We start from the raw sequence: 24,514 nt of genomic DNA, 5'->3' as shown, positions 1-24,514 counted from the left end.
CAAAACACAGCAGAGTCTTTTTATCAAAAGTAAGCAGAGATTTACTGCACAGCCACTGATGTTGCCACTCATTGAACTTTGTCTTTCATCCAGACTCACATTGGAGGCTTTAACCTTGCCTCGTTGCTTATGTACAGCTGTATACACATCAGGATCCCTTGATCTGGTATCGGGGTATCTGAAGATATACTCACAGCAACAATACAGTGAGAAGTGATGGTCTTAATAAGACAACCACATGTCAAGAAATCATAATGACGAGAGAGAGCGCACATGCCTGCCACTTTTATACCCATAGGCCATCAAACAGGGACAACATTGAATGACATAGCCCTTGTCATAACTGTCACATAGTCATGACTCAAATTATTTTCCTATCCATCTAGTTCTACATCACCACTTGCTTAACTCTTCAGTGGATGTGTGTGTGACCACATGTCTATTAGAACTGTATTTTCCCAATGATATGCACCATTGAGTTACAGACAATGCATTTCTATCTAACATTGCATTGTCTACTTAATACCCCATACCAGGCAAGGGCAAACTTCAGCCCTCCAGGTGTTTTGGACTTCAACTCCTACAATTCCTAACAGCCAATTGTTAAAAATTGTGGAAGTTGAAGTCCAGAATACCTGGAGGGTCGAAGTTTGCCCATGCCTGCCCTATACCAATGATTTTCCATTGAAATCAGCAGGCCCATACATTCATCTGAGATTGTTTAGGAATCCCCATGAGGCTGTGGGATGGTGACCTATCAGGTGATATTTTGGGGTTTCCGTGAGACCACTTCCCAACTCGACAGCAGAGGTTTATAACAACACATCACGGTTTCTGGGCCTTACCTGTCTAATTGGGCCTTCTTGAGGTTGTCTGCTGACAGGGAGCTTTGCTTTGTGGCCATGTTGAACAAGTGGTTAGACCTCTTCAGGTCACTGCTGGTGTCCTCCAGCTGCCGCCCGAGGTCCATGATCTTGCCCAGCTCAATGGGGACCTTGGCTTGGCTTTCCGACCTGGCCTCCATCAGGTCCTTATATTGAGTGCTCAGTTCCTTCTGTGTCTCAAGAATGGCCCTGATCTCCTGGTGATCGAGCTGAACAGGAAAGACAACAACAAGGGACAAAAACACTTGTGAACTCGTGTGAAACAGGGAAAGAGTACTGTACTCAAACCACTACACCATACATGTCGCCTGACCTAGTTGAATAGCAATGATGGGTCTTGAGCCTGGGATTTTCCAAAAAAGCTTTCTGCAAAGCTCTCCCACTGACCTTCAGGCCTTACACATGGAATTGAGAGACTGCATGAGAATAGCAGGTAGTAGAAGAACCCCCTGAGTGTTGCATATTGTATTCTGAAATTCCCACCTTCTACTCTGGGGATGTGGAATGTGTAGTTGTCTAAATGTTGCTGAAATGTCATTCCCACCAGCCTGAAAGAGCTCAACAATGGTGAGGATGTGTGTTGACAGGTTTAAGAACAAATCTAGTGGAGTGCTATGTGCATGCGCCAGAATGAAAAAAATACCACTCAGAAAGCACACTAAGGGCCTATCCACACAGTCATATACCTCAGAATATCTAGGCAGATAATCCACAATATCTGCTTTGAACTGGAATATCTGAGTCCACATTGCCATATAATCCAGTTCAATATGGATTTTATATAGCTGTGTGGAAGGGAACTAAGAAACTAGAAGGGAGATAAATTGTGATTGCTCATTCTTCATGTCCAGTGGAGGTATGTGACACAAGCACAGCACTACATATGCCAGTGGGTCCCAGCCTTTTTTTGACCAGGGACCACTTAACCGGGGTCCACTTTGACCAGGGATTACTTGGCCAACTATTTGGTTTATTTGGGGTGTTGATTCAGAACATTGCTTTGAATAGACCACATTAGCTGTAGTTTCTGATACAGAACATATGCTATCCAGTAGTTGCCACCTACTCGCCCACAGAAAACCATATTTAATAATCTAGAGCTGATGTGGTCTATCCAATACAATTTTCCGAATCAACACCCCAAATAATCCCAGGAACAGGCCTAAAAACGAAGACACCAAGACCCCCCCCCCCCCATGTCCCACGGACCTAATTTTAGTTCCTGTGGCTCACAGGTTGGGAACCACTGACATATGCGGTTGGGGTCTTAGCAAAGATAGCACGGCTTCTTCCTCTATTTATATCCACCTTTTCTCTACCAAAGGAGACTCAACTCAGCTAACAACAGAAACTATAACAATGTGTGAATTAAAACCTAGCACATATAAATATTAAAATAGAATTAAGAAGAGAAATATTACACAGTTAAAAGCAATAAAAACATTCAAGAAATCTATTACATTTCATTAAAAAAAGCCAGCCCATATTACACTTTGGGCAAAACCTATATCTTCCAGATAAGTGTACGCAAAGCCTTGGTTGCTTAAATATCTGAAGGCGCCAGATTCCGTCTGATCTTGGAAACTAAGCAGGATTAGCTCTGGTTAGTATTTGGATGGGAGACTGCCAGCTAATACCAGCTACTGTAGGCTGTATTTTAGAGGAAAGAACTGGCAAACCCGCCTCCGAGTCTTTTTTACCCAAGAAAATTCTATGAAACTAGCTGTGCCCAACCACGCATTGCTGTGGCATAGTCTGGTGGTTAGGAATCCCTCTAATTAGGAAACAGCCTGGCTTTGAAGCTATAAGGCTGTTCAGTGGTATTCAAGGTGGCCAACGGAGGATACCCCTGGTTAGGAAGCAGCTTGGCTTTGAAGCTGCAAGGCTGTTCCATCATGGCAACATTTTTTAAAAGTGGTGTTAGGCTCCGCATACAGCTATGAGGTCCTCTGGATAATGTAGTTGTTTCAGTTCCCCGCAGGGGTCTGCACACGCATGGTAAGCAATGGGGGGTTTTCTGTTATTTGGACTTTATTTTTCTAGGTCTTTTTGATTGAAAGACATAGATTGGATGGCTATGTCTTGTGGTCAAATTTGGTGTAATTTGGTCCAGTGGTTTTGTTGTTTACTCCATGGGAAAAACGCACATTATATTTATATATATATATATAGATGTATGGATTCACTATAAGTTGACTGGCAACTTGAAGACCAAGGCATATGGTTTCCCTTCACAAGTGAGAGCAGTGCTTACGTTGCAGATGTCTTTCCTGCCCTCATAGTTCTCTGGCATGATGCATCCCAGGATGGTCAGCTGGTCTGCGCAGTCCTCCAGGACAGCTGCTTGCCGGACGGCGCCCAAAGAGGCAAGTTCTGACGACTGGTCATCTCTGACAAACTCCTCCCTGAACAAAAGACAGGGTATAGTTAATGCACAAAGCCAACAGAATATTGAAAGTCATCCACTAGCCGAGGTATGGGCAAACTTTGGCCTTCCCTCCAGGTGTTTTGGACTTCGATTTCCACCTGGAGGAAGGCCCAAGTTTGCCCATGCCTAGCATAGGGTGACAGTTGACAAAGGGAAAAAAGCAGAGATAGGGGAAATAAGTTAAGTCAAAGAAAAAAGGCTGGACTTTTTTCACTGCTTGAAGTTTTATCCTACTCCATGATTTAAATTTGGGTGGTTATGTTCATTTACTCAGCCACATTGGCCCTTTGGCCTGTTTGTCCACCTCATTGTTTTTAATGGCTTTTTAAATGTCCAAACAGGAGGCCAGCGGAGATGTTTGCCAGCCGACAGCTGGTTCCTAAAGCGGCTTCTAGAAATGGATCAGGCAAAGCCTGTTGACGTGCTTCACAGGGAGCCAAGGATGGAAATTAAAGAGATTTAGACTTCCCGGCACATAATTTCCATCACGAAAGACTTCCCAGGTTGACTTTTCAGCCCTGGATGGGTGGATAGGGGAAAATTAAGCTGCCAAAAGTCCAAAGAGGCAGAAAATTGATCCTGATATATTGGCAGACTTTGCCACAGCAGTGAGAGGAAAGGGGGTCAGGTGCACACCTGCTGTCCATTTGGAGCGATGATGGGCAAAGACAGCCGGTGTGCACCTGATCCCCTTTCCTCTCACTTTTGAAAAAACAGGCTTGTCCTACCTTCCTTTGGGAAGTGTAATTAGGGTTCTTTCCTAAGCCTTATTAGTAATTATGGTGAGTTTCCCACAAAGCTGAGCTGAGCTTCCTGGATCAAAAGAAAACCTGCCAGGTTAAGAAACTGTATAATGTTTGCAATTTAAAATAATTTTGCAACCTTATGAGACCATTTAGGGTGAAGCTGACATTAGTGCTTGCTCTGTCAGAGAAACCACCATTTGGATCTTTGGTTCTGGACCTTCTGTTTCTTTGCTACAGTTATAGCTTGAATGCTAATTTGTTTTCTATTTCCCCCAGTTTTAAGTCCCTGAAGCCTGAATGTTATGGAAATAAGAGTGTTCGTTTAAGGCAAAAGGCACAATTATTGTTTGTTGGATATTGTCGTATTAAAGAGTGCTGGTTTCACATCTAGCTCTGAGTGCAAAGACATCTAAAGCCCCTTCCACACAGCTGTATAAAATCCACATTGAACTGGATTATATGGCAATGTGGACTCAGATAACGCAGTTCAAAGGAGATATTGTGGATTATCTGCCCTGATATTCTGCGTTATATGGCTGTGTGTAAGGACCCCAAGGCAAAACAAAATAAGGAGAAAATAGTTTGATAGATAAAGTATGAAGTAGTGACCAAACCATAAAGATAAACTCATGTATATATCTAATACACTCCTAAGTTTTCCTCTAACTTTCAGTATCATGGAGAAATCTGCCATGACCCTCCTCATATCACTCCAAAATAGAGCTGGATGACTCCTGATATAGTTGGACTACAAGTCCCATCAGGTAGTATAGTAAATGATGAGGAGTGCTGTGAATTGCAGTCCAATCACATCTGTACTGGTACATATTCCCCAACATTGTCCTGAACGACAGGAGAAAGTTAAATAATGGGATATGCAGTCGCTGCTTCTTATCTCTTATTTTCTCTAATTTATATCTGCATTTTAGTGGCATACAAAATAGAAAGTACAACAACTGATATATTGACTGAAACAGCCTGTTTCCAGAGCCAGTGAAGGATAGATGTAAAATAAAATGATTGAAGTACATGGCAAGAACAGAAAAGTTAGAAGCAGCTAAGGCTAAAATCCACTAGAATAGTCCCTTTCTAAAACAAATATTTGTTATGTTCCATAATAACCCAATACGAAGGATACAGATGGAAATAATATTCACTATTATTCATTTTCCAAATGAAAAACGGGTTTCCTGACAGTCACAAAACCAATTCAGGGAGAATAACAGGAGAACGAGGCTTATATGCAGCTTTCTCCTAATATCTGAATGACCTAAGGTGTCATAGAGGATTTTTCTGCATGGAGAAATATAGTTTTGTTTCACAAAAAAAGCAAATGTCCATCCTAGAAAATGGGTTTCCTGAGCAGCAATGTTCTCCTGTAGGAAATGTGGGTTTTGCACAAAACCCCTGCACTATTTCTACATAGAAAAATCCTCTGGAACATGTCAGGATGCTGGAGAACAGAGAAAACGGTGCAAAGGTATTTATTTTCCTCCCTGCGGTGAGAAGAAAACAGCTGTCATTACTCCTACTTGTGCACGAGGACAAAATAATTGTGCCTTTCCATCCGTAATTAAGAACAAACATCTCATTAGATGAATGTGAACAGTATCCATGCGACAGAGTTGCATGATCTTGAAGATGACGGCAGGAAGCAGGGGAGTTGTTTCCTGTCAACAAGTCACAGATCAGATCAACCCATGTTGCTGGTGGACAGTAAATTGGATTATTATTGTTTACGAGTGAAATAAAAAAAGACGCCATGCTATACAAAAATTGTCATTGGGGTTTAATTATGTTTTAGAAAGAGTACTTGCATCACTAACTTCCTGTGAGCGCTGAAGTCCACACCTGGCCTTCCACTTTGACCAAGAGAGAACAATTGCCGCTTTCCAGTTAAAGGCACTTTCCTGTCTAGCCTCAAGACAAAGGAGGCTGATGACGTTTTTATGCTGGTGGTAAGGAAATACATAAATATGCAAAGAGCAACAGATCCCATTTGGTCTAAGCAGAGTCAGACCTGGGGAATACAGGTTGAAATGCTTTAACTGAAATGCTCAGGACTGAAATATTTTGTATTTCAGATATTTTGGATCTTGGAATATCTCTTTTTAAATCTACATACATCATGGGATTGCTTGGAAATGAGCCCCAAGTCTAAACATGAAATTCATTTATGTTTCACTTATACACATAGCCTGGAGGTAATTCTATTTGAAATAATGTTGTGCCTGAAACAAGGTCTGTGCATCCTGCAACATCAGAAAGCAAAAGTTTCCAGCCACTCGTCTGGACAATGATGGATTTTGGAGTACCATATTTCTTTAATTCAAAAATGCCATCGATTGTACAATGCACAATCATTTCAGTGCCACCAACCGGAAAAAAAGATTTTTGTGTATGTGTGTGTGTGTGTGTGTGTGTGTGTGTGTGTGTGTATATATATATACTGTATATACTCGAGTATAAGCCTAGTTTTTCAGCCCTTTTTTTGGACTAAAAAAGCCCCCTTCAGCTTATACTCGGGTGAGGATCCTAGTTGGCTTATATTTGGGTCAGCTTATACTCGAGAATATATGGTACATTTATTATTTTTCTCTATTATTATTGTTATTATTACATTTATTATTTTACTCTATTATTATTACATTTATTATTGTACTCTATTATTGTTGCTACTATTACATTTATTTTACTCTGTTTTTTATTATTATTAATAATAATACATTTATTATTTCACTCTGATCTTATTATTGTTATTACATTTATTATTCTACTCTATTTATTATTGCATGTCTTATTTTCCTGTATTATTATTATTAAAAGGATACATAAGCACATTGACATTGAAGAAGATGAGAATAATGATTTAATCAGTTTGACAGTCTTATCTTAAATTAGAGCTTGATGTAAATATTCAAAAACATTTAACCTACTGATGTCTCAATTAATGTAATTTTTTGGTATCTATTTTTATTTCTGAAATTTCCCACCCTCAGCTTATACTTGAGTCAATGATTTCCCAGTTTTTTTGTGGTAAAATTAGATGCCTTGGCTTATATTCAGGACAGCTTATACTCGAGTTTATATGGTATACGCATACACACACATATGCATAAGACCTGCGATTCTAACACATACCTCATGTACAAAGATATGTATAGGGAGGATGCATCTTAGAATGGAAGAAATACAGTATTTTGGATTTTGGGAATTCCAGATAAGGGATACTCAATGTGTATTTGGATGGGAGACCACCAACGGATACCAGGGGATGGGGGTTATATTTCAGGGCCCTTCCACACAGCTATATCACCCAGAATATCAAGGCAGATAAACTACAGTATCTGCTTTGAATGGGTTATTTGAGTCCACACTGCCATATAATCCAGTTCAATGTGGATTTTATACAGCTGTGTAGAAGGGGCCACAAAGGAAGCAATTGGCCAAACCACCCGCGGATCTCTTGCCTAAGAACAACCTATAAAATCATGGTGTCACCATAAGTCAACAAAAGGCATGAACAATGATACCGTTCATTTGTGAAACTGCTCAATCTTTTCACCAAGAAGAAAGCTAATTAACAAAAATCACTGTCAGTTGGTACAGTAGAGTCTCACTTATCCAAGCTAAACGGGCCGGCAGAAGCTTGGATAAGCGAATATTGGATAATAAGGAGGGATTAAGGAAAAGCCTATTAAACATCAAATTAGGTTATGATTTTACAAATTAAACACTAAAACATGTTATACAACAAATTTGACAGGAAACGTAGTTCAATACGCAGTAATGTTATGTTGTAATTACTGTATTTACGAATTTAGCACCAAAATATCATGATATATTGAAAACATTGACTACAAAAATGGCTTGGATTATCCAGAAGCTTGGATAAGCGAGGCTTGGATAAGTGAGACTTATCCTATATCCTATATATATTGTTATATATAGGATATATATCCTATCTCCTATATCACTAGTGTTATACTCCTGTTATGCTAATCCACATAAATAAATATATTTCTAAGAAATACCAGAGCTTGGTAGAAGTGGGTGCTTACATACAGCTGTCATATGTGTGTAGGTGACCATGTCTGTGCAGTTCCTCTGGCATTCAGCTGTACTATTTTCATAAGCAAAGCTGAGCCTAATGGGTTATATAACACCCGTGACAAGTAATTTTAAGATAGTGTTTGTTATATTCCTTATGCAGATGCTACCATCATCATCACTACCAGCTATTACCTACAATATTCAGGCCCAAATCATGCTCCAATGTTTCACTGATGAAAACCAGAATACATATGGTCAAGGAACATCAGAGTTTGGCCAAGATGGCAAAAGTTATTAATGTGGAAGAAAACACAAGTTAGGAGAGGATGCAGCGGTTTGTTTTTCCTTGGGTCTATTCGAAAAGGCAAGATTTCTCCTCTCGTTGTTCTGTTTTCCTCACTGAATAAATTGACTTCAAACTACCTGTGCAACCTGGGCTCATATTGCAGCAAATACAGTAAGATGAGGTCAAAGAGGAAGCATGGGAGAAAGACGGAAAAACTGGAATATTCTAACAGCAGCTGGAAAATGTGGAACAACAGAGGATTAGTCTGGACTGTCTATGCTAAACTGAAACAGCTGGAGGGTATCAAATCCTTTTTCCACGTCAACTTAAGCTCCAAAGAGTCAGAATAGAAGCAAAGATAATTCTGTGTGGCAGGATGACACCAAATAATTTCGGGTTGTAGGACAGCTCCTCCATATTTCCTCATTCTTTCGCCAAGGATAACATTGGCAAAAGCATTGGTGAAGGCATAGAAACAGTTTGAGATTGGTTCAAGCATTAATCAGAATGGAGAGCACACTCAAGAAATCAGATAAAGATGAGGAACTTCGAAGGGTAGCTATGAGGAAACTAGACAAGATCTAGAGCTGTAAAGATACAGATATAGTTGGTGTTACCTGAAATTTGGTTCCAGGACAGCCTATGGATAACAAAGTCTATGGCTGCTCAAGATCTGTTATATACATTGCCACAGTAAAGTGGGCTTTCTAATATATAATATAATATTATAATATATAATATAATATAATCTGGGAGCCCCCAGATGGCGTAGTGGACTAAGTGACTTGAAGGTTGGGTTGCTGACCTGAAAGCTGCCAGGTTCGAATCCCACCTGGGGACAGTGTGGATGAGCTCCCTCTATCAGCTCCAGCTCCATGCGGGGACATGAGAGAAGCCTCCCACAAGGATGGTAAAAACATCAAAACATCCAGGCGTCCCTTGGGCAACGTCCTTGCAGACGGCCAATTCTCTCACTCCAGAAGCAACTCCGGTTGCTCCTGACACGAGATATATATATATATATATATATATATATATATATATATATATATATATATAATGACAAAATAAAGATTTCCTTTTTGGATTTCTTTAGGAAGGAAGTATTTTAAAGCCATGGATGGCTGATGCAGAATTTGTGCACATAGAAGACTGAGTGTATATCATTGAACATGAAAGACAGGATTGCCCATGTCACTGTAATAATAATAATTATTATTATTATTATTATTATTATTATTATTATTATTATTATTATTATTATTATTATATTTTTATACCCCGCCCCACCTCACCGAGGGGACTCGGGGCGGCTTACATGGGGCCAAGCCCAGGCAAAACAGACAATATAAAACACAACAATAAAACAAATCAATCAACAATAAAGCAAGTAATAAAACAAATGAGATCACATAAAACAAACATGCTTGATAAAATCCTGGGTTGGCTCCTAAAAAGAACTGGGCCATAAAAGTGCTAGTAGTGTCAGATACAGTCGGGGAGAGGACGATACAAAACCATTGTCCCATTAAAATGCTGGGGGAAAGCATAATCAAAGGAGACTATGGCCGGCTAAAGGAATAAAGTGCAATAAGAATAAAAATGGGCAACAGGTCAATCCTTTGCTATGGAAGTCAATCGCCAAAGGCCTGTTGGCTGGACAGGAAGGAAGGCTGAGAGGAGGAACCAAACAAACCCATTTAAGATGTTGTTCTGGAGAAGAATTTTGAAGATCCCACTGGTCTTTGCCTTTTTTCTTGTACTTTTTGTTCTGAGCCTCTGAAAGAATAATAGGAAAATTTCCAAATTCAACCTGCAGTGCCTCCTTCTGGTGAACTCAGTGGATGACAATTGAAAGAAAACAGGCTGATTTGCAGCCCAGAAATCCTAGGTATGTCTCTTTGGAAGGGTTAGATCAGGGGTCCCCAAACTAAGGCCCGGGGGCTGGATGCGGCCCTCCAAGGTCATTTACTTGGCCCCCGCCCTCAGTTTTATAATATATTTTTGTATTAGTTTTAATAATATAATATATTGTATATACATATGATATTGATAATAATATTATGTTATACAATATAATACTAATAATAATACCATATAATAATATTAATTATATGTTATATATTACATAACATATAATAGTATAGTGGTATAGTTCAATATAGAATTATATAGTGCTAATATTGTGCTATGCTAATAATATAATACAGTAGAGTCTCACTTATCCAACATAAACGGGCCGGCAGAACATTGGATAAGTGAATATGTTGGATAATAAGGAGGCATGAAGGAAAAGCCTATTAAACATCAAATTAGGTTATGATTTTACAAATGAAGCACCAAAACATCATGTTAGACAACAAATTTGGCAGAAAAAGTAGTTCAATATGCAGTAATGCTATGTAGTAATTACTGTATTTATGAATTTGGCACCAAAATATCACAATGAATTTAAAACACTGACTACAAAAATGCGTTGGATAATCCAGAATGTTGAATAAGCGAGTGTTGGATAAGTGAGACTCTACTGTATATCGTATGTACATACAGCTGCTCTGAGTCCCCTTCGGGGTGAGAAGGGTGGGATATAAATGTAGTAAATAAATGCAGTAAATAAATAATTAATTTTAGACTTAGGCTCGGCCAAAGTCTGAAATGACTTGAAGTCACACAACAACAACAATCCTAATTAACTTGACTATTTCATTGGCCAGTAGCACTTTCCATTGAAATCCCGATAGGTTTATGTTGGTTAAAATTGTTTTCATTTTTAAATATTGTATTGTTCTTTCGTTGTTGTTGTTGTTGTTTCACTACAAATAAGACATGTGCCGTATGCATAGGAATTTGTATTTTTTTTTTCAAATGATAATTTGGCCCCACAACAGTCTGAAGGATTGTGGACCAGCCCTCTGCTTCAAAAGTTTGAGGACCCCTGGGTTAGATTATTCACAGAATGTTAGAACACTAGAGCAGGAAAGGACTGGCTGGGAACATCTGGTGCAATCTGGGCCACAAAGGGCATTCACCCCTCAAGGGCCTCTGAGGATGCTTCTACGCTGTAGAATGGGTGCAGTTTGACAGCACTTGAACTGTTGCGGCTCAGTGCTGGGAGTCCCGGGTGCTGTAGCTTTACAAGGGCTTTAATATTCCTTGGTGCTTCACTACACTATGGATGTTATCACATGTGTTTCCTAAAAGAGATTATCTGGTGGGAAGCCCATCTTGGCCGGGATGGGAACATGCCTGTCAAGCCCCCCTTCTTGCCACACAAATCCTTTTTGCGGGTACTTTTGGGCTTTTACTGCACTGTGAGAAAAATCACCTGAATTCACTTTGCAACCCATTCCACTCTGACATCACTCTGGTTCTTGACCTAACAAACAAGTGTGAGCTTCCTATCTATCAGTGGTTCCCAAGCTTTTTTGGGCATATTCTATTAACGAGTATAGCGGAATCCACCAGCGTCCAGTTAACACCATGTGCAAAAGACTCACACCAGGCAGAGGAATTGAAAGAACAAAAGAACTTTACTCTTGCTTGTTGAGTTGAAATATAAAACAGTTCTGCAATCGTACAATGTCCAGGTAGTTGCATAAGATCAATAACATCAGCATTCTATTTACAGCATAGCATATTCAAACTGCTACTTGACCGTAGCTAGAGAACTTCTTCATTTCTGTGCTCTCCCCGCAAGCTCAGATTACCAACTGACAAACCCAGCCATCTGCCAGCAAACCGATACATTGTTTGAGGCGTGGTTTGCCTCTGCAAAAGCTCAGCTCCCTTTTTGCAGAGATCTTTTGCAAGCAACTTTGCAAGGATTTCTTTACACACACACACACACACACACACACATAGCAATTTGGCGCAATATATTCAGCCTAATCACCTCTAAAATCCTGAAGCCTCCCTTTGCCCCCATGACATATAATTCTAATTATTCCAAAAGCGAACCTCTTCCTCTTCACATGGAGGAAGCCTAAAAGCCATTCACTTGATCTAAACAAGCTTCCAGGTAACATGGCATCCATGAAGGAGAAAAATAAATTAATGATTTGATCTGAGTCATCTGCATTAAATTCAGAATAATTTAAGTGCCTCACTTCGTGGCATGTCTTTGGCGAGAGGATGCAAGAATAATCCTGTCACTTGAGGTTAATTTTCTTGCAGCTGATAATCATTTCTTTTTAATTTCATACAAAAGTATTGACTTACCTATGAAAGATTTCTTACAACATTGATATGCAAAACAAGAAGACATTTTGATATATTTTATATAGCTTGTCATGTTAAAAGCACACTGAGAGATGTTTGAGATGAAAGTGGCCTCCCTTTTCTGGGCTCACACGCACACACTGGATCTGAGTCAGACAATTATCTTTGTTTGCCTATAAACTGAGGGCAGATGGTTTGCAGACTGTTCATCTGCAAAAAATATAGGAATATGATATTATTTTATGATACTATATGATTGTATGAGATGTGAGCCATTCCGAGTCCCTGTTGGGGAGATAGAGGCAGCATACAAAAATAAAATTATTATTATTATTATTATTATTGTTGTTGTTGTTGTTCTTTATTTGCTGTCCTGATTTTAGATTTTTTTTTAGTACTCTACATGGACAATTTCAACAGATGGAAAACCATGAAAATGGCCAAAATCTGGCTACCAGTATTTTTTTTAAAAAAAAAACCCCTCTAAAAACAGGACAATAAATGAAGAATAACATTCAGAATACCGAGGAATCCCAGACATGAATCCATCAGGGCCAGCTAACACCTCCCAACAAAGGATTCCCCCAGGCAGTGAGCAGCCAGGCCTTGAAGCTGAAAGGCCATTCAATGCTAATCAATCCATCATATTATTCATTGCATTCCCCTTTCTGGGTTTGGATTGCTTGCTGCAATTTTATTATTATTAAAAATGTTTTATTTTAAATAATAATAATAATTTTATTTTTGTATGCCACCTCCATCTCCCCAGCGGGGACTCAGAGCGGCTCACATATCATACAATCATATAATATCATAAAATCAATAGTTAGGACATCAAAGAATGCATTTAAAAACAAATTAACAAGTCATGATTTAAAATAGACATAATTAAAATATTAAACAATCATCCAAGGCGTGAAAAGGTCCAATATAGGACAACAATCTGGGCGACAAAACTCAGAAAACAGGGGGATTCCGGATATGAATCAATCAGGGCCAGCTAAGGCCTCCCAACAAAGGATTCCCCCAGGCAGTAAGCAGCCAGGCCTTGAAGCTGAAAGGCCATTCAATGCTAATCAGTCCACCATATTATTCATTGCGTTCCCTTTTCTGGGTTTGGATTGCCTGCTGCTTTCTCCCAAATGTTTCCTGTGTGAAAAATCCTATCAGATCGATACAAGTGTTCCAATCCCATGAAGACACTCACCAAGCGGTATCAACGCCAGAGCTTGACGTCGCCATGGTTACCACTAACTTCCTGTGGGGCCCTCACATTGGAAAAAAGGCTGCCCTCATAGCAGCCTGATTTTTTTTAAATCTTTACATCGCAAAGTAATGAGATGTGTGAGGACGGAATAAAAGATCGACCTTGAAATCAAGCATCGAAGTCGTACTAATTACGGTTTGTTAAAAAAAATACCCAAACCGTTGTGATATTCCGGGCAGGCGAGGAGTTAGCCAACTTAAGGAAGGGGTCCTGGCGATTTTTTTTCTATCCCAGTTTGCACGGCGGCGCTGCTCTCTCTTTCTGCCGCCATCTTGGGCCGGTGCTGCTGAGGTGAGGAAGGGGGGCGCGCGGTTCTTGGGGACGAAGCCGGGGAAAGTGCGGGGAAAGCGGCTCCAAAGGCGGGTCATCGGGTGAAGCGGGGTTCGGGGAGTGGAAGGAGCCGGGGATGGCGGCGGAAGGCGGCGGGATGCCGCGGATGGAGGACGGATGCTGCCGCCGGGCCTGGTTTCGTTTCTACGCCTTGGCTGATTCCATGGGATGATGGAAGGAAGGCAGGCCTCTTTGGCGCGTTGCAAGAGATACCTGGCAATTCCGGCTATTTTCGCGGCCTGAGGTTTCCCTGCTTTTAAGGAACAGCCCTGAGCCCTGCCATACAAAACCCAGGTTATCTTTGAACTGGATTATAGGGCAGTGTAGACTCATATAACCCGGTTCAGAACAGATAATGTTAACTATCTGCTTTTTAAAAAATCATTTTCACACTTTTAATACCATAAGGGTGAAGGGAAAAGGCCAAGGAAAGTATAAGTTCTGTTGTCGAAGGCTTTCATGGCCGGAATCACCGGGTTGCTGTGAGTTTGCCGGGCTGTATGACCATTCTCCAGAAGCATTCTCTCCTGACGTTTCTCCCACATCTATGGCAGGCATCCTCAGAGGTTGTGAGGTCTTTTGGAAACTAGGCAAGTGGGGTTGATATATCTGTGGTAGGTCCAGGGTGGGACCTTGTCTAGCTTCCAGTATAAACTACAGTAGAGTCTGACTTATCCAAGCCTCTGGATAATCCAAGCCATTTTTGTAGTCAATGTTTCCAATATATCATGATATTTTGGTGCTAAATTCATAAATACAGTAATTACTACATACCATTACTGCGTATTGAACTACTTTTTCTGTCAAATTTGTTGTACAACATAATGTTTTGGTGCTTAATTTGTAAAATCATAACCTAATTTGATGTTTAATAGGCGTTTCCTTAATCCCTCCTCTAATTATCCAACATATTCGCTTATCCAACGTTCTGCCAGCCTATTTAGCTTGGATAAGTGAGACTCTACTGTATCTACTTTAAAAAAAATCATTTTCACACTTTTATACCATAAGGGTGGGGGGAATGGCCAAGGAAAGTATAAATCCTGTTGTCGAAGGCTTTCATGGCCAGGATCACCAGGTTGCTTGTGCGTTTTCCGGGCTGTGTGACCATTCTCCAGAAGCATTCTCTCCTGACGTTTCTCCCACATCTATGGCAGGCATCCTCAGAGGTTGTGAGGTCTTTTGGAAACTTGGCAAGTGGGGTTGATATATCTGTGGTAGGTCCAGGGTGGGACCTTGCCTAGTTTCCAATATAAACTACAGTAGAGTCTCACTTATCCAACTAAACGGGCCGGCAGAATGTTGGATAAGCGAATATGTTGGATAATAAGTAGGGATTAAGGAAAAGCCTATTAAACATCACATTAGGTTATGATTTTACAAATTAAGCACCAAAACAAAATGTTATACAACAAATTTGACAGAAAAAGTAGTTCAATACGCAATAATGTTATGTTTACGAATTTAGCACCAAAATATCATGATATATTGAAAACATTGACTACAAAAATGCCTTGGATAATCCAGAACCTTGGATAAGTGAGACTCTACTGTATATATAAAAATAAACTTCTTATTAATATACCTCACAACCTCTGACGGTGCCTGCCATAGATGTGGGCGAAACATCAAGAGAGAATGCTTCTGGAACATGGCCATACAGGCCAGTAAACTCACAGCAACACTATCATAAGTTGATTACGGAGTTTCGTTCTCCATAATCTTTGCCACATGAATATATATTGTTTTTAAATTGTCCATTTTAAGATGTTTTTATTTATTGTCTTATTGGTCTGGATACATGTGTTTGACATTTGTATGACATTGGCATGCCACTTTGGGTTCCGTGAGGGAAAGAAGTGGGATATAAATAAAGATTATTATTATTCTCCATAAATTTGTTCTCCATAATTTTCCATTGTGTCTCCTGTAACATCACTTGGAGCCCCTTAATATATACAATATCCAGGGTGGCAGAAAGAACTATTGTCTGTTTAACACAAATGTGAATGCTGCAGTTAGCATGCTTGAATAGCATTTGAGAAGCCACAAAGTTTGCAAAGTCAATTATAAGGTATCTGCATAGAGGTAGCCTGGCCTTTGTTGCTTGGAGACATCCTCTGTCTGGTAGGTGTTAACTGGCTCTTGATTGTTTGCTATCTGCAGTTCTGTTTCTGAGTGATGTTCCTTATTTACTGTCTGGATTCTGGTGTTTTTTGATACTGGTAACCACCTCTATACAAATAACCTCACTGATTGACTGCAGCAGCAAGACTACTCAGTGCTTGCTAATTGCAACATTCACACTTGCTTTAACAGACAACCCTGGACATTCTGCAGATACATATATACACTTCACTTGCTTCATTGCCAACAGAATCTCTGAAGATAGCAGCCACAAATGCAGGCGAAACGTCAGGAGAGAATGCAATTAGAACATGGCCACACGGCCCAAAAAACTCACAGCAATCCAGTGATTCCGGCCGTGAAAGCTTTCGACAACATAATAATACATTTTATTTATACTCCTTGCCTTTCTCAGTGGCTCAAGATGGAATACAACATAGAACAGGCATGGGCAAACTTTGGCCCTCCCTCCAGATGTTTTGGACCTCAACTCCCACAATTTCTAACAGCCTACCAGTATTGAAGTCCAAAACACCTGGAGGGCAGAAGTTTGCCCATGCATGACATAAATCAAGACATATTAACATAAAATACATAGATATTATTAAGAACATACACCAAACACAGGTTACAGAAATCAACATATCGCGCCAATATAATGCAAATTAAAAACTCATGATTCAGAGTTGGCAGGGTAGGCCTGCCAGAAGAGTTGGGTCTTTAATTCTGTTTTTAAATTCTGACATAATAGGAATGGGACCCAAGTCTAAACACAAATTTCACAACTGGCTGCATCTTCATTGTAGAATTAATGGATTTTGATGCCATTTTCACTGCCCTTGCTCAATGCTATGGAATCCTGGGAGTTGTAGTTTTACAAGGTTTGCCAAAGAGGGCTGCTGCCTAATGAAACAACAACTCCCAGGATTCCATAGCATTCAACTATTACAGTAGAAGTAGTGTAGGACTGCATTAGCCCTAAGGTGTAGACAACACAAAGTTTCATATACGCTAGTCAGATCTTGTTAAATGTATTTTAATAGTCTTGTTTTAACTATGTTGTACCCCACCTTGAGCCACAAGGAGAGGCAGGTAGTAAGTTTTTTTTATTCTCTAGTGCAAATGCATTGTTAATAATATTTTTCATAATTCTGTGCATGAAATAATATTTGTGCTAAGTCATCAGAAAACAAAGCTGTAACTTTCTCAGTTGACAATTCTAGTATTTCTGAGTCCCGGATAAGAAATGCTCCATCTGAAATAACAATTATGCTTATTTATAACACCCTTTGCTATGTTCTAGGCTACTTACTGCCACAAGATGTGAGGATTGGATAGCTAAATGGAACCTTTGTATTGAGAGAGCCTTTATGGTCTCTGTTTGATGTGTTTATGGGCATTGAATGTTTGCCCTATGTGTGTATAATGTGATCCGCCCTGAGTCCCCTTTGGGATGAGAAGAGCGGAATATAAATACTGTAAATAAATAAATAAATTTACCTTGGAATCACTTTCTGAAAGACCCTGTTTGTGAGTTTCTCAAAGGCATTTCAGTAAACATCTGGGAATAAGTTGCTGGCCTAGTAGTTTCTTCGGTCTGAACCAGCAGGGTTTTATTGTTCTTCAGCATCAAACCAGCTTTGACCAATGTGGCAATATGAATGGCAGAGTTGGGTTTGGTTGATTGAATCAACACACCTGTATTTTTCTTTAACTATTTTATCCTCTTTTCTACTATGCCATTTCACAAAACATCCATAGTATGACAGACTTGGTTTAGTCAGCTTAGCTTCTAGTGAGAATTAGGCCTTAATTAAGATCAATATATCTTTTAGCAGTCTGGTATCTGCTGAACTCTCCAGTACATTTCAAGTGCACTGATTTTCTTCCTGCCAGCTTTTTAACTACTCAATGTTTGCAATCATACATACAAATCTGAAGTTTGTGACTCAGATATTTAACGTCAAATTATCATTGCCAGTGCCAAAAATGTCACTGATCTCATCTTCTATCAAACAGTTATTGCTCTTTCAACTCCATTGTTTTTAATGGCATTAAGGTGTGTATTAATTAAAAGATGAGTGAGGGTGGGGGAAATGGTAAATAGAGCATTTGGACCTTAAGTGAGTCTTTCCTGGATGGAGTCAATTGTGCTAATTTAAAGAAGAAGTTGTACATCAGGTCACTTCAAAATCTCTTGGTTAGTTGTGTGTGGGTAACAGGAATTAGGTTACACCAACCAGGTTCTTTAGGCTGATTCTGAGCCCTGCTCATGCCATTTTTACCTTCCTTGTGTTTCCTTTCTCCAGGCCTGCTGGGGACAGGACTTCAAGCAATACCATGACTGGCAGGTAGGGGAGTGTTTTATCTGGAAATTCTTTTTTTAATAAGATACTTTTATATATTATGCATCTCTCACATATTTGAGTTATTGTAGAGGCTTTCAGTGTGTCACCGATATAAAGTAGTAGCACTGCCTTATAAACTGCAAAGGGATTATGGAATGTTTAAAAAATTGCATTATGGAGTTTCCCCTTACAATCAGATGTATGAGGTATAAAAACCATATGGAATTGCCTTCTCTTGTGTTGTAATGTAGCTTGCTGGCCTGGCTGGGATTTCATTCTGTGTGTGCTTTCTTCCTTAGGTTGTGGTCCAAAGCCACTTTTGCTGGCTACAAGCGAGGCCTTCGAAACCAGAGGGAGCACACAGCTCTGCTGAAGATTGAAGGGGTTTATTCTCGCAATGAGACAGAATTCTACTTAGGCAAGAAGTGTGCCTATGTTTACAAAGCAAAAAAGTGAGCACTCCTCACACTCGTGTCTTTTGTGCATATTCTTTTAATCATATCAGTGTTAGCCTTTGCTATCGCTTAGAGGGCATGTTTTACTTTGTCTCAAGATGTATGCATTTGGGTCTCAAACAAAAATTCGCCATCATGTACAATTAGCCTTCCACATTTGCAAATCTTATTATTTATGGATTTAAGTAAACATGTTTTCTCTAGGAGACACTAGGCGCTGCAATGCAACTCCATACAGGCAATCTCCAAGCTACAAACATCTGACTTACAAACAACTCATAGTTAAGAACAGGAGTGAGAAAAATACAAATATGGACAGAAAGAGGAGTGAAATCTTTTGAACAGAAAATAGCAAAACAAACACCACAGGGGTGTTAACTCTTTCCTATACTATCCAAAGCTAAAAAATACATATTTTTGGCTGATACTTTAGAAATGTACCTGTCCCGACCTATATACAAAGTCAACTTAAGAACACACCTATACAGCCTGTCTTGTTTGTAACTTGGGAGCTGCCTGCAGTCAAATTCTGTCAGAACCTAGAAAATTTTTATTCACAGTTTTTCACTTTTGTGCAGGTCCTGTACTAATCCCAGCAAAAGTGGAGCATTGGTTGTATTTGTTTTAGTTGCAGTTTAGTATTACTGACTATGAGGAATGTAAGGAGAGAAAGGGTGAAAGGTTTTCTTTTATGTTTAGCGTTATGATTTTATGTTGTTTTTGAAAAGGGGAAGTTAATTAACAAGAGATGACTTTGTCGGTTAAGTCAACAATTTTTTTGTAGTTTTGCTTAGACTAGTTTTTCAATTCAAAGTGATTTTAAAGATATGATTTGAGCATTACTTAGGTACCGTAGAATTAACACATTTGGAATTGTTCACAAAGGTGGCTGAGATAGTGACACTTCTGTTTTTTTAAAGTTCAGTGTGCACAAACTGTTTCTTGCTTACCTTTACCATGTATATAGGGTATATATCGGCCCTCCGGGTGTTTTGGACTTTTATCTCCCACAATTTCTGGACTCAGGCCCTTTTCTTTTCCCTCTTGGCTGAAGGGAGAAAGGAAGGGGCCTGAGGCTAGGAATTGTGGAGTTGAAACCCAAAACACCTGGAGAGCTGAAGTTTGCCCATGCCTGGTATAAATGAAACAAAAATGGATTTTATATTTAGACTTGAGTCCCATCTCCAAGTTTTCTCATTTTGTACATATATGCAAATACAGATATTTCAAAATCCAACTCCCCAAGCCTCCAAACATTTCTGATCCCACAAATCAGTCTTCAGTTAAATGTATTGTGTCTGGTTTTCTGCTTGTTTGCTGATGATGCTTTCCTCACTGTTTACTACTGGCTTGGTGATGTAATGCTTTTCTGCCTGCTAAAGCTTCCCTTTGGTATGCTCCTGACAGAATTTTAGTACTATCCCAGTTTTAAAAAGCAAATGAAAAGCCCAGTCTTCAAATCTGTGAATCGGTGAGACCAATATAGCCACTATACTCGCTTTACAAACAGATTGGTCACATGTTTAAAAGACACACATATGTTTCCTCAGCTGTAGAATTTAGGAAAGCATAGAGGTGAGGTGATTGATTTTAGTGGTTTTCCTATTTCTTTTCAGCAACACGGTGACTCCTGGTGGCAAACCCAACAGGACCCGGGTAATCTGGGGGAAGGTGACCCGTGCCCATGGAAACAGCGGCATGGTGCGAGCAAAGTTCCGGTCCAACCTGCCCGCCAAAGCCATTGGACACAGGATCCGAGTGGTGAGCATAACAGATCTTTAGCAGGCTTAAATCTCCTAGGTCAAAAATAGGCTCATCTTTAAAGTAAACAACTATATACTTCCTATTGATTTTTTTTTGATAAATGGAAAGATGGAGTGTACATTATTTCTTCACTATAAACAAAAAGATGAGCAGGGAGATTTTGTGAGTAGTTCAGAATGTGTGTACTACTTGTCTAATGTCATTTTCCTATATTGTGGGTCTTGGCAGTTGTGTATTTCACAATGTGGAAAGCTGTAAGGAGCTGCTAGGGCTAGATGGTGCTGTGTCAGGATTTTAATTTTATTCTTGCTGGACTCTTGTTATGCAGTTGTCAATCTGCTTTATCCTGTTAGGAAGTGTAAAAGTAGTTGAGAAGAAGGGAAAAGAGCTGGACTTCAGCTCTGCAAACATTCCTGGGAATATCTGAATTGTGGTTCAAGCACAGCAGTATTGATGGGTGGTTATTGGTGTTACACATAGAATGAAAACCTCTCATCCTTCTGAGCTCTAGTGAGATGTTTTTCTTGCCTTTTATTAATGCTAATTGAAAAGGCAGCCATCCACTTTCCCTGTACTGAACAAGCCAAGGGAGCTGGGACACTTCCGATATGTGCAGGAAGAGTGTACTGAGTAAAAGTCTGTCAATCCCTGCAATACTATAGGTTCTAGTCATGTGAAAGATTGCTGTCTTGTGGCAGAGATAATAAAGTATTGTTTAGTACAGTATTTGGTTTTCTTTGCTATTTATTGAACACTTCTGTTGTTGTTCCTTGTGAATCCTAACTTTCCCTTTTCATTGTTTCTTTTTGTAGATGCTGTACCCATCCAGAGTTTAAGTTTCAGCTGAAAATAAAATTCAAAATATATTCCACTTTTGTATATTTGGTCTTATCTTGCCTTTTGTTCTCTTTCCCGGTTTTTCAGAAAGATGGTGATTTGTTTTCTGAAAAGGAGGTAGAAAAAGTATTTGTTGCTGCTAAAGGCTTTAAAGTGGCAGATTTTAAAAATAAAGTTGTAATCCCCATTTATGACAGTCTCCAGTGTTAGTATTCCTATTTGTGAAGATTTAAGGCAGGCATGGGCCAATTTTGGCCCTCTAGGTGTTTTGGACTTCAACCCCCACAATGGTGGGAGTTGAAGTCAAAAACACTTGGAGGGCTAAAGTTGGCCCATGCCTGACTTAAGGCTTCCCATAGTCAATATATTTCTTGAATTATGGTGCCCAGAATTGGACACAGTATCCCAGCTGAGGTTTGACCAAAGTAGAATAGAGGGGCACAGTTTTACAGTGGGCTGAATGGGATTTAACTCGCTGCACACAAACAAATATTTCAGGATTCATTCTACTCCAAAGAGACCAGGAGCATCTTTATTTTGGCTCTGTTACCAGCAGGGGGAACCACTTTTTTTTTTTAAATCCAGTTTTTAATTTGTATCAGCAGCAGTGGTACTGAATTTTATGGCCCAAGAGTCCACCTACTTTTTTTAATGCTGATCTACTAGCCGATTTCCATTTACAGGCAATTTTCAAGTTACAAACAAGATTCTGTAGGCTTGCAATTGGTATGCAAGTCAGAACAGGTACATTTTAGGTGCACCTCCAGCCAAATAGCTTTGGATAGCGTAGGGAAGGGCCTACACCCCTGTAATGTTTCTTTTGCTGTTTGTGCTCTTGTTCAGAAGACTTTACCTCGCTTTCCATCCCTGTGAGAATTGCATTTTGTACATTTTGCCTTGTTGTGGAAACAAGGATTGGCAATAAAGGTTAAGTGGAAGCTTTTCCCCATTATAATAACTTCCAGGAGTGAATTTCCCTTCCGAGGGGTAGATTTGTCTCTTCCCCCCTTGAGTATGAGATGCAAGTCAGATGTTTGTAACTTGTGACTGCTCGTATTTCAACTTATTTTGACCCTACATATGGGTAGTTGCGTCCTCGTGTCTTTGTGTTGGGACAAGCAAATAGCTGTAGACCTCTACTTTTCATGCTACATGTTGAAGAGACTTGTTAGAGCCACTTTGAACATTCATCCCATTGTATACAATGACAGTAAATGGTAGCACTTATATAAAATAGCAAAATTAAGCTTGCATTTTGGATTTTGTGTTACGTTATATCAAGCCATGGATGTTGAAATCTTTGGATGCAGAATTGGTGGAATAATTGAGGGATGTCTGTACTTTATGAACTGGATTGTGCATGGGCAATAGTCTCACCAGTTACCAAGCACTGGATTTTGTTTCTGTTACTAATAAAGCTTCATAGAATTAAAAAAAAATTAACACAGAATCTCCAGGCCAATGTCTGCAGTCCAAAAAAACAAATAAACAAGATCCAGCTATTGTCCCAGAGAGGTCAGCTTTTGATCACTGATGTTGGTTGTAATTTGCAGCCTGCATTTTGCCACGCTTCCACAAAGAAGCCATTTCTGGGATCAGGAAGTATTAAGTAAATACCTAGGCCTGAGTATACCTAGAATGCCTTTTGACCTGGTGTGCAGAATTTTCGCTTTTAGGACAGTTCTGCTTCCGGCTTTGAACAGGCAAAGGAGACCTTGCCCTCTTGTCCCAGTAAATATTAGTAAGGTCACCAAGGCAGGCATCAAAAGACTGGTGCCATTAGTGGGTAGAACTATAAATCTGACTATTCTGGCCATTTGAAATATTACAACTAGTGGCCGGGTCTAAAACAGATTGAGTTTGATAAAAGTTTTTCATCATGCACATGTATCATGTCTTATTTTGAAAGTGACTATTTTTGGGGGGAGAATAATTCCAAAATGAGCCGGGAAACAAGAAATTATCCTCAGTTATTGTTATGATTGAGCCTCATGGCTCTGTTACTGACAGACGTGGGCGTAAGACTCCTCGAGAGTCAGATACTCTCGAGGAGCGAGAGAGAAAAAGACTGCGAGACATATTTGCAGCACCATCTGACGAGGAGTCTTTCGAAGGGTTTACGGAGAGAATGGAGGAGGGGCTGGTTAGCTCAGAGGAGGATGAGATGGATTGGACTCGGGTAAGGGAGGAAGTGGGTGCCACTGGCCATGATGGGACAGAAGATGAATGGGGACCTTCAGGATTAGACCCATGGTTTAGCTGGAGGGATGGGACGGGATCCACAGCTGGAGATGCTGTTGGGCGTAGTCAGAGGTGTTCCAGCTCTGACGAGGAAAGTGATGAGGAAACGCCCGGGTTAAGGAGGACAGCTGACAGTGATGAAGATTTGTAACTGGCATAAAATGGGGCTTGGGAGCAATTGCAAATTGCGTTGGGCAAGGTAATCTGGGCAAACGCTTGGGATCCGTGTGTGTGTGGGACGCTTCCCTGAAGACTTGTGTGCTTTCCTGTGCTGTGACGTAAGTTGATTGGAATCCAGGGTCAGACGGCGGGAGGGATTGTGTGGGCATTTGTTTGTGCAAACCTGTGCTTACTCTTATTAGCTTGACCTTCCGTCGTCTTCTTGACGGACGCCATCTCCTGCTTTGAGAACTCGGACTGAACTGACCACGGCTTGTCTTCCCCCCTTCTTGGACTTGGAAAAACTACAAACGTCTGCTTCTGGCTTTGATCTACGGAACGGAACTGGTCTACTCAACTGCTACAATCCT

The 24,514-nt window shown here is 40.0% G+C and overlaps 2 protein-coding genes across 5 annotated transcripts in view; one reads left to right on the top strand and one right to left on the bottom strand.

The window, feature by feature from the left end:
- Positions 1–24,514, bottom strand: part of iqcg (IQ motif containing G) — a 60,787-nt gene that overhangs the window by 10,689 nt on the left and 25,584 nt on the right. Inside the window, exons 1-3 of one of the 3 annotated variants that reach the window (XM_062976897.1) lie at positions 13,823–13,903; positions 3,139–3,289; positions 846–1,093 (exon numbers count right to left, since the gene is read on the bottom strand). In XM_062976897.1, coding sequence (XP_062832967.1) covers positions 846–1,093; positions 3,139–3,289; positions 13,823–13,857 — 434 coding nt within the window. In that variant the 5' untranslated portion in view covers positions 13,858–13,903. Of the gene's footprint in view, positions 1–845; positions 1,094–3,138; positions 3,290–13,822; positions 13,904–24,514 lie in introns of those variants that run through there. The other 2 variants (XM_003226967.4, XM_062976898.1) reach the window with 2 other exon arrangements.
- Positions 14,061–21,777, top strand: rpl35a (ribosomal protein L35a). 2 transcript variants are annotated; one of them, XM_003226959.4, is made up of 5 exons: positions 14,061–14,173; positions 18,649–18,690; positions 18,987–19,139; positions 20,759–20,903; positions 21,719–21,777. In XM_003226959.4, the coding sequence occupies exons 2-5, from the start codon at positions 18,680–18,682 to the stop codon at positions 21,740–21,742; spliced, it is 333 nt and encodes a 110-aa protein (XP_003227007.1). In that variant the 5' UTR covers positions 14,061–14,173; positions 18,649–18,679; the 3' UTR covers positions 21,743–21,777. The 2 variants fall into 2 exon arrangements, with proteins under 2 accessions (XP_003227007.1, XP_008118221.1); XM_008120014.2 differs by having other exon boundaries at positions 14,064–14,173; positions 18,664–18,690.

This window comes from Anolis carolinensis, chromosome 3, assembly GCF_035594765.1.
Source record: "Anolis carolinensis isolate JA03-04 chromosome 3, rAnoCar3.1.pri, whole genome shotgun sequence".
NCBI classification, from domain to species: Eukaryota; Metazoa; Chordata; class Lepidosauria; order Squamata; family Dactyloidae; genus Anolis; species Anolis carolinensis.
This window is presented reverse-complemented; position numbering and strand designations above follow the sequence as displayed.